This window comes from Taurulus bubalis, assembly GCF_910589615.1.
Source record: "Taurulus bubalis genome assembly, chromosome: 5".
Taxonomy (NCBI): domain Eukaryota; kingdom Metazoa; phylum Chordata; class Actinopteri; order Perciformes; family Cottidae; genus Taurulus; species Taurulus bubalis.
The window spans coordinates 15,976,957-15,988,123 of record NC_136593.1 but is presented as its reverse complement, the minus strand read 5'-3'; the positions used below and the strand labels follow the sequence as shown (position 1 = coordinate 15,988,123).

At 39.0% G+C, this 11,167-nt stretch overlaps 1 protein-coding gene across 1 annotated transcript; it reads left to right on the top strand.

Moving 5' to 3' along the window:
* Nucleotides 1-508: 508 nt before the first annotated feature.
* Nucleotides 509-8,235, top strand: b4galnt1b (beta-1,4-N-acetyl-galactosaminyl transferase 1b; the record flags this gene model as incomplete). The annotated part of the gene is made up of 11 exons (XM_079217935.1): nt 509-557; nt 1,659-1,881; nt 1,978-2,154; nt 3,506-3,612; nt 3,994-4,031; nt 4,118-4,298; nt 6,023-6,115; nt 6,230-6,417; nt 6,503-6,643; nt 6,766-7,003; nt 8,018-8,235. The coding sequence occupies exons 2-11, from the start codon at nt 1,667-1,669 to the stop codon at nt 8,233-8,235; spliced, it is 1,596 nt and encodes a 531-aa protein (XP_079074061.1). The 5' UTR covers nt 509-557; nt 1,659-1,666.
* Nucleotides 8,236-11,167: the final 2,932 nt, after the last annotated feature.

The window sequence follows — 11,167 nt, the reverse complement described above, 5'->3', positions numbered from 1 at the left end:
AAGAGAAATCATATCTTATTTTATTGCATACAGACAGGACCATATTCCATGTGCCGCCTAAAGTACCAAATGTCAATCCATTTGTATCTACACTTGGAGGAAGTGAAATTCATGAGTTTTTGTCATATGGTGTATACAGGAAAGGCTTGGACCACTATGAGGATTCATTTCCTCTGAGAAATGTTTAAGTGCCCAGGCACACATTGATTATTTGCTCTTAGTATAATAAAGCTAAATTCGTCCCCACCCCCCAAGTCCTGCAGGATTTCCCCTGGGGGCTGTAACACCAACAAGCTGCTGATGAATGTGGACGCAAGGCAGTGTTTTCATGTAATGATGCAATTACCTTGAGCAGTTTTTCATATGATTTTCACTTATTTGGGAGGTAGTCTGTTATGTAATGCTTTTCTACCCTTTATTTCATAATCATGTATCTTACTACTTTTAGTTTCCAGATGGGGAAGGTGTTACCTCATTTCTGTGACTGACTACATGGTTTCTGGAGATGCAGGTGCCTACAGAGGACGCCCTTTCACTGATTGGATAGAGGACGTTGGGTAAACTCTTCTTACTTATTATTAAAGAGACATGCAGAACTGGACATGAAAACAAGTTAAGGAATGTTCTGTGCATAAGGGACGCCTTTATTACGACCACTCAATAAACACTTCTTTGTTTTGCTGTGACATAGAGAGGATGACAATGGAAATTCAGAAGGATTCTGCATAATTCCTCTTCCATTCATGACCGAAGTTGCTCCGTGCACACTGTCTAGATGAAATGGCCGTTTGAGGCTACAAGTTACTACAAAACACCAAAAATAAGTGGTCATCATTTTTGTTTGTATATGATTTGTGGAATTAAAATCTTTCAACATCTTTCTGTTGTTGAAAAAGCAAAAGAAAGTTGGTGTTGTTTTTTTTGGACAAAATCCAAGTTATGGTGGCGTGTGAGTTGGCTGAAATGTTGGACACCTTTTGGCTGAACTAAAAAAGATAGAAAAATCTGCTAATTGTGAAGTAACTTAAACAAATTAAATTTAAAAAAGCGTTTGTTGTTCTGACCGCATTTTAGATGCCTGAATGTTTTATGACACCACACAGAGCAACATAGATATGTAGCAATTATCTAGAGTGCAGTTTTTGTTTAATAAATACTTCCACAGCCATTTGATTTGCACCACTAAGTGGCTCCGACACAGATATAACCAGATGGCATCTTAAGAATGCTCGGCAGCTCTGGAGCCAGAACAGATTTTTTGAAGTCTGTCTTTCATACTTATGATGGGGGACAAAAGCCACAGTCTTTCCTCTTTCTGTTTCGCCAGACAGACAGTGCTTATGTGCTGAGCTGCTGTAGAGGGATAGTAATACAGAAAATAGCAATAATGATACACTTTATTTGTATAAAACCTTTGATACAAGTAAATGCAGCACAATTATGTTTTCAACAAAGGAAGATAGACATACAAAAGAAAATCAGTGGAAGTACTTTGAGACTCATCAAAAACTAAATTGACTAACTTTGGAAGATATCCACTTGTTTTGGCTGACTGACACTGCTGAAGCTTCATATTAGCTTTATCTAAACTTAAAAGTGTGGAGGGGGAATAATCACAACGACCAGTAAGTCTATGAACATGTATATGTCTACACCAGGTTTCAGGATGCGGTCCCTGAGGAAGACGGTGTTGCTCGCCATCCTGGTGTCTGTGGTGCTGGTACTTGCTCTCCTCCACTCGTGGCCCACTCGGGCCTACACCACCGTGGACGTTTGGCAGCGCCCGGGGCCAATTGAAGAGAGGCATCTGGAGGAGAGGCTCCCAGAACCAGACCACGGATTAGGAAACATCCCCTTTCACGTGAGAGACAATGTGGCAAGGTAATTAATTTATTCCATCTATAAACTCCTCAGCACAACAAAGCTCAGCTAAAGCCTGATTTCCTCACATGCTTGTGTCTCCAATGATTCGTCCAGCTTGTTGGCACGAAACGGATGCCTTTGTGAGGGTGAGAGTGGAGGAGTAAACATGCCCTTCGCCCAATTCTTGTTCCCGCGGGTGTCAGCTCACCCGCTGCACACCGCCTTCGAGGCCTCGGAGCTAGAGGAAATGAAGAGGAGACGGGCCAAAGAGTACAAGAGTTTCCAGGAGAGGTAAGCAGATAATGATGCATTGTCATCTTTATGCTGAAACAATTAATGAAGCATGAGCTGTATTTCAGCTAAAAATAAATACTTGAAGCATACTTATTGAATACAGTTTTAGTGGAGCTTAATTTATTCACTTTTTATTGTTTTTCAAGAGAGGTCAAACAGATACAAGAAATCATAAACAGAAAACAAAACAAAAATAACAATACAACTAATAAAACAACAGGAAGATAACATAATAATAATAATAATACAAATAATCATTGGCACAACCTATATTTCTATCACTCACATAGTATACGTTACATAGTAAGTGTAATTTTGAATCCTATATCAAAATGATGGTAACAGTAAGGGCAAGTATTACTGTACATATAGCTGCTATTCACACATCCAACAGCAATGATGAATAAGGCGCGTTATATTGTTACCCTTCACATCTAAATGTGATCATCCCTCTAATATACTATTAACATCTTATAGTTATATACTTATGATCATTCACATGTCACAATGTAACGTCACCCAACACATTACTATCACTTACATAGAGTAGTAAAGCGTGTGCCACCATCACAACACCATTCATCACATTGCAATCAGACACTTATAATGGTAATGCCATGACCTACTCTGCTAGCCATACAAACCAACAGCATCTGACATAATAACGTTGTCAGCTTCAGCCTAGTTAGTCATTCAATATTGTAGTCATGGGGGCCACATCTTTTCAGAAATACCTCCTGTCTGTTGTTCAATTTAAAAATGTAATTGTTCATAACTGGCTATTTCAGTAATTCCTCCCAACCAATAAAAGGGATAGTATTTTTAGTTTTCCATTTCATGAGCACATATTGTGGCTTTATTTGACAAAATCCATCTTTAAATCACAACCTTTCTGTTTCTCTCTCTGACATGGAGAAAGCCATCGATGACCTTGTATCAACCTCTTCACCTTTCAGTTTGGTGTCACTCAGGATTCATTATTCTATCTTTAATTGATCCATAACAGCAATAAACTATTAAGGAGATATACATGGAAAACTGTTATGACATGTTTTTTCTTCAAGATTTTGTTCTCGGCTGAAAAAGAAAATCTTGAATCTATGTCATAAGAGTTTTCTATTTTTATCTTTATTTTTATAATAGTTTATTGCTCTCCTGAATAGTTCTTCTTTTTCAGCCGAGAACCAAATCACAAGGTTACAATGTCTTTCATCAATAGCTGCTATTGATCTGCTGTTTGTGTTTTCAAAGAGCAAAACTTGATGTGTCCATGTCGTCTATTCCTGTCTATGTGTGTGTATTTATATAGTGTGAATGAATCTTCCTGATGTGGGTTTTCGCCCCTCAGGACACAGACGCCTGCAGACCAGCTCATCATTGCAGAGGCTAACAATCCCTTACAGTATCCAACGCAAGGTGTAGAGGTACGACCTTTGAGAACAATCATCATCCCAGGTAAGACTTCCGATAGAGCAGGACACATCTTTACACAATACATTATGTATGCGTTGTTATGCTTTGATTTTACTGGCCTGGCCCACTTGAGATCTAAATGGGCAGCATGTGGCCCCTTAACTAAAATGAGTTTGACACCCCTGATCTAGTACTTATCTGCATGACGGAAGGAGCATTTTAAATATGTGTTCAGCACAAATAATCAGAAAGCACTAATAGCAAACAAACAAGTTCAAATGAATTGCAGACTGTCCGAAGGAAAAGTTATTAGCACGCTCACTCCTTTAGAAAGCATATCTTTATTTCCATTTTTGCTTTGAAAATGAATCAGAATTTGTCCTAATGGCCATAGCAACTAATTTTGCCCCCATATGCTTTCAGGCTTGGCATTACGCAACGTTCCCAGAGACCACTACTTGGTAAGTATTTCAGTATGTCTGCTTTTACTTTCTGAGATTCCTGCTGTGCTTTGTCACACCTAGATGATTCGCCCATCTCGCTGCAGATAAACATCACTGCCACACTGGGAACGCTAAACGTGGCAGCAGAGGTGGACGGGGTGAAAATCAAAGGTGACGGCGAGATGCGCATGACGGTGTCGAGCAGCCTGCTGCCAAACCTGAACCGACAGCTGCAGTTTGTCACCTACACAAATGCACAGTTTCACCCCAGCACAGCAGACATAGGTGAGACTTCAAACTAAAAACAACTTTTCTCTGGACTTTCATTTTCTCATCTTTTAAAAAATCAGTGGGAACACTGGAGAAAAATACAGTTTGTAACAAACCTATTTTTATAGTTTCTTCCATGTACAGAATGAAGTGCCTAGCTCTGTGATCGGTGATTAGATTTAAAGCAATAGTTTGACATTTTGGGAATCACACTTATATGCTTTCTGGCAGAGAGTGAGATGAGAAGGTGAAACCACATTTGTGTCTGTAAATATATGTAAATATATAGCTGCAGCTTTGCTTAGCATAAAGACGGGGAAACAGCTAGCTCTGTCTAAAGGTAACAAAAGCCACCCACCAGCACATCTAAAGCTAAAAAAAGAACACATTATATCTTGTTTGTATAATCCTTACAGAAACCACCAGGAATAAAAAGTGTAAAAACTATAATTTGTGGTTTTATGAGGAGTTATGTGTCTGAGTATGTTGTGGCTCTGAGCAGTTGCCTGCCGACCAGTGGAGAGTCCAGAACGTTACTGACCCGGCCAAGAAATTGTTCCTTTTACATTTAAGTTTTCATGTGGGATAAACAAGTTTTAACATGTTGATATTTTAGATTTGGAGGTGTATTGTGTTACCTTTGGACAGAGCTAGCTGTTCCTAGTGTTTTTACAAAGCTGAGCTAACCGGCTGCTGACTGTAGCTTCATATTATCTGTACAGACATGAGAGTCGTGTCCATTGTCACATTCTGCCCTTTATTTGTTCTCACTTCCTCAAACACTACTGTCGTTCCCTGCCTGTCCACTCTCAGACGTTTTCAGCTGACCTTCTGCTCATTTACCTGCTGACCTGTTCTCACTTCTTCCCGCATCAGTCCCACACTAGCCTACATTTACAGGTCCACTTCCCTTGTTGCATTGTTGGATTGTCAAGCGAAATATGTGGTGCTTTATTGCCTGTTACCTGTCTGCAGGGTTCTTACGGTCATGGACATTTTAAAATGGTTATTTCCAGGTCTGGAAAAGTCCTTAAAAAAAAAAAAATCCCAAAAGTTTTGGAAAAGTCATGGAAATTTGTTATATTCATATGTTCATGACGTTCATTTACGCTGAGTTTGAAATAATAAATATGCTTTTGAAAGAAAGATGCTCAAAATACAAGCAGGCATACATACAGGCATCTATATAAATGTTTATTCTTTTAATCAAACTATTGTCTCTCATTTATTTGTGTCATCTAAGGTATTCTGTATGCTTTGGAATTCTTATTGTTCGTTTAAATACTACATTTTCACACTTTTTCATGTATACACCGAGATTTCACAAAATGTTTGGCCATGGAAATTTGGTTCAAAGTCATGGAAATCCATTGGTCAAAATGTGTACGAACCATGTGTCTGTCTTCTTTCCTGGTAATGGCTTCAGCCCTGCTGTCGGTCCACACATAGAAATGACATATCAGGCAGAAGTAAATATTGACAAGGTCTGATGAAAGAGCTTGACCAAAGACCATATTTACTTCTCTGGATGATCTGTCTACCTGTTACCCTTATATGGCAGGTGGTAACATCTTGTGTGGATTGTACAAGAATATTACATTCAGTACATGTGCAGTACTTTATGTAAAGTAGATGGCTTATTCCAAACAGCATATCAACACTTGTGCAGCCATCAGCCACAGTTGGATCTTATTACACTACTCGAATGCATTAAAAGTAGCTTGTGTTGTGTCTTTTAGTGCAGTTCGAGACAGAGGGGCATCAAGCCAGCTTCAGTATCAAGATCCGTCACGGCATAACACCCAAACTGTACAATACGGGATCCAAAGGAGGTAAAACACAACACCATCAATCATGGCATTATTTCAACAGTAAGCCTTGTATTTGTTTTAATGCCATTTGCCAAAGTTCACTTTTCTCTGTTGTTTGATCTTCTTTCTCTGCAGAGTACAATGTCAGTGCCCTTGTTACCATAGCTACGAAGACTTTCCTGCGGTATGATAAGCTTCAAGATCTTATCAACAGTGTGAGGAGATACTACCCTACCGTCACCATCGTGATAGCTGATGACAGCGAAAACCCCCAAACCATTTCTGGGCCTTACATCGAACATTACATCATGCCTTTTGGAAAGGTAGGAATAGTGCCCGACTCCAACTAAAGACTTTAGATTTCACATCGATCTCTTTGATGTTAAAACTCTGCTTCATCTGTCGTAGGGTTGGTTTGCTGGACGAAACCTGGCCGTCTCTCAGGTGACCACAAAGTACGTGCTGTGGGTGGACGACGACTTCATCTTCACAGCCAACACCAAGCTGGAGAAACTGGTGGACGTTTTAGAGAGAACCACCCTGGATCTGGTGCGGGACGAACTGTTTGGTTTAAATGACTGTGACAGTCTGGTGTTTTTGCTCTCAGTGACGTCAGTGTGTGTGTGTGTGTGTGTGTGTGTGTGTGTGTGTGTGTGTGTGTGTGTGTCCAGGTGGGGGGTGCGGTGCGGGAAGCCACAGGTTACACCGCCACCTACAGACAGACCATCTCCATCGAGTCAGGGGAGGAGGATGGTGACTGTTTACATATGAGGAGAGGATTTCATCACATCATTCAAGGCTTCCCCAACTGCGTTGTGACTGATGGAGTCATTAACTTCTTCCTGGCTCGCACCGACAAAGTCCAGCAGGTCGGCTTTGACCCGCGCCTGGCCAGGGTCGCTCACCTGGGTGAGTGCAGTGGAACTATTATGTTCATATCGAACATACAGTTCAGATGGGAACAGTTAAATGAATACGTACAATGTAATCTAAATATATTTATAGCATGTTTTAGCATCTTATGACAATAAACATAAGATGGACACACGTAGAGAAGACACAGGAACATGATGGTGAATACACATTTATCAAAGCAGGATGTGAAAGAAGCAATAGCTGTGTCCCAGTGCCACACTACTGCACATATTAATCCTATACAGCATGTATTTTAAACATGTATTATATACTGGTACTTTATACTAAAAGGAAGTTATACAGGCTGTGAAATAATGGATTATATTACATTATAGAACTGTCTTTTCAGGTTTAAAAGCCTCTACAGATTAAAGCAAACAGTAAGAAGGAGATTGTAAAACAGTTTTGTTGTTTTAAAATGTCCAGCTGTTTACAGGAATTACACAAAGTCAGTTATGCAAACTACATTAATGTTAAAAAGGAACAAATAAACCAAAAGAACGAGAAACTGACATATTTCACTATATCCAATGTGTTGCCTATTCTGTTTGTACCTACTGCATATTTACTCAGAGTTAATTATTCACTTAATGTTTACTGGCACATTCAAAAGGTCAGTCTGCAGTATACGCTTCACTTTGTATCTGAAGAAGGCACTGATGATAAACCATTAGACTCAGCAGCATAATAATCAGTGTAAAAACTGTAAAAGTAAATTGTTTCAAAGATTCATATCTCATTTTAGTTATAAAGATAGTATCATATCATAATTGTTGCAAAGAAATTATACTCTAAAATGTTCATGTCAGCACATGCCAAATAGCAAAATATATATATATATATATATATATATATATATATATATATATATACATATATATATATATATATGTATATATCCTATTTGTTAAATATCCATGTGAAACCGTTATTGACTGGCTCACTGAGAGAGGTTTAAGAAGTTAATCAAACCAGTCAACTAACATTTAGTTTACGTTTGTTTTGCAGAGTTTTTCATCGATGGATTGGGATCTCTCCATGTGGGCTCTTGTGATGATGTCATTGTCAACCATGCGACCAAAATCAGGCTTCCCTGGGTCAGCCAATCAGAGAGCGACAAGACTTACGCCAAGTTCCGTTACCCGCCGGCCTCCTCTGACGCCACACACACGAAAAACGGCCTCCTGTTCTTCAAGAACCGATTTCAGTGTTTGACTCATAATTAGTTCCTCTACTCTTTCTCCTGAGGGTTCCTCTACTCTTCCTGAGTTTCCAAAGAAGTTCTCCTCCGCGACATCCCTTCAGATAAGCCTTCAGACACACACTTTGGTTTGCCTTTCATTAATGCGAAAAAAACATGCTATCATCACAATTTTAGCATGTTTATTCTGTCAGTGCTAAAAAAAAGTCCTCATAGCAAGAAGCCGGATATTATAATCCAGGTTCTCTGGAAAGTAGAGAATCATCTGTAGTAACAAACATCTCATCTTGTTGACACAGACACAGTTAAATCACAGCATCATCGTGATTACTTAAATACTTCTTTTTTTTTTGTTAAACCTTATCTGGCTATACATCCTCGAGTTGTTCTCACACAGATAGCAAGCTTTGGGAAAAACACAAGTAGCATCTTTCCAGTCTGAGTCGTCAGTTCATTGTTATTCTAGGCTAATGTGAGCAGAGGTACGTGTGTCCTCCTACAATATGCACTATCTCAAAAAAAGACTGAGCTTGGAGAAGCATTAGCGACGTCTGAGGGCCTGAGAACAAGGACAAGAAGATACTTCCCAGAAAGTGACAATCCTGTAGACACCGAGCAGACCGTAGGTATTCTATTCCCCAATGCCACATGAAGAACGCATTCAGAACTTCTCCACCTGTGGTCCCTGCGTTCTGTGCCTCGCTGGTTGTGCCAAAGGTTTGGCTTCTGGCTTTTGCGTGTTTTATCTCTTTGTGTTATGGTTTCCCCTCCACCCCTTTCACCCAGAATCCCATATGTCCTTATTGAGCGAATATTCACGTCTGTGGAGGAGAAACTTTCTGTCGCATCTGGTGTCATCTGATCTGGGAGCAGTCTCGTTTTTTTTTGTCTTCTGCTGTCTGTCACTCTCAAACAAACATTAAAGGAAGTGGAGCGCTTCTGTCCAGTGCACGCTGATGAATGACAATGGAAGTAATTTACATCTTTACATGCACCAAAGTGCATGTTTATTTTTCCTCATTATAAGATAAGAAAGGAGGAAAAAACAAGCACACTGAGACAGAATTAAAGAGAGTTTGGTGATGAATAAACATCTTGAATCACAGAATGAGTAGTCAGAGCATGAGAAGAAAACTGAAAAAACGTCATTAATGAGACAAGGTGATACGCTGAACCCCCGGGACTTGAAGATCCTGTTTTTATACGGACTCTTTGGAGAGTTGTATGTCGAAGACTGTGACACTTATGCCGGAAGTGATGATGCTGTTGTTTTATAACATGGCCTTCAGATGGCGCCCTTGTGTCACTCTTTTGTTTCCTAATAAGTCAAATTTAGTTAACATTTGTTTATTAGCAAAGAGGTGCCAGAGATTTATCAGCTAATGTTTTTTTTTTTTTATCTCGAGAAGAATATTTTTAAGCCACTTTGTGTGATGCTCCTGTCAGTTATGCTGCGTTCTTTAAGTTCACCAAAATGTGACGTGAGCTCTGTGGAGAAGGGTCAGTTTGAAACTTTATCATTACAGTTTTGTGTAATTGTGTGTTCAAAAACTTCAAACTCTTGTATTAAGATTTGTAACTGTTGACAGCTGAGCTTTTTTTAAACGGTAATCTTTATTGTGTTACAACAGCAATTAACTTGCTTGCTTCACCCAAAAACCACTGGTGTGAGTCGTCTGGTCACGGCATTATGAGCATTTTTTTTTATTTAGTTCAAATGTTGACATTAAAATGTCTGTTGAAATGCCTCTTTCATTGCACAGGGTGGGAGAAGGAGGGACACGTTCAGTCATTATAGGAAAGTGTCTTTCAAGGCATCACTGTTGAGCTCCAAAAGTGTGAGACACTTATTCTAAAAACAAAAATGTATTTAAGCAAAGTTCATAGTTTGTTTCTTAATGTTGGACTGTGATTTCCTCACAGGACTACTGTGTGAAAAATTGAATTTAGTACTTTAAACAAAAAAGCATTGTTAAATGCAATAGTTGGCACCTGTATCACTAAGTCTAGGGTTCATATAATCTTTCATATTGGTTCACTACGTTAGTCATTATTGTGTGACTCCAAGAATAAGGGCAACTAAAGCAAGTGCAGGTTATATTTGCAGCTGTAACCACGGAGTCACCGTGAAACTCCTTGATACACGTATAATATAAAAAGTATTCAAAGGATGTGAGACTTTAAGAAAATGTTCATTTACAGCATATTTACAAAAACTACTTAGTATTCATGTTGAGCAGTGAATAGAAGGCATGTAGGTGTGCATGTGCAGTAAATACATTGTGTGAGTCCCCAACCGCACACTGCACTAAAGCACAGTGTAAATGAGAAGTGATAGTGCTATCATGCAGTGTGTGTTGCAGCGAAGTCTTTCACCTGGAGTGCTGAAGAGCTGCAGTCCTTTAAAGAAACACTTGGGACTACGATGCCATCAGCCTGAGGACATAAACAGGAACTTTACAGTACCTTGTTCAAGCATGTCCATTTCTATGAATCGGTCCATAAATATCCATTATATCATTCTGATATTAATCAATTAAGGAATATCAAATTGACAATGTGCTTCATCAATTCCAACAGAGGGCGCTGTATAGGTTCACTGTTCTAATTTAAATAATCTAATCTCTCTAATCTAATTTTTCTTCAAATAAAACACACTTTAAATAGAAAATCAACTGTATATTGTAATAAGGTATGGTGGGTGTTAACAGGGGACTCTGACACAGAAATAAAAGTGATTAGGACCCAAATTCATTTACAGAAAAAAGATCAGAAGGCTCCAATCTCTTTACCAAAGCATCATGGAATTGTGTTTTAAAAATAATCTATTTTTCCAAAAACATTTTCATGGTTTCCTGCAGTGACCTCTGCTGTAAACAATGTCATTGTCCAATTCATATCCTCCAAAGTGTTCATGTGTCTATTTATATTTACAGTACACTGGGAATGCATGAATG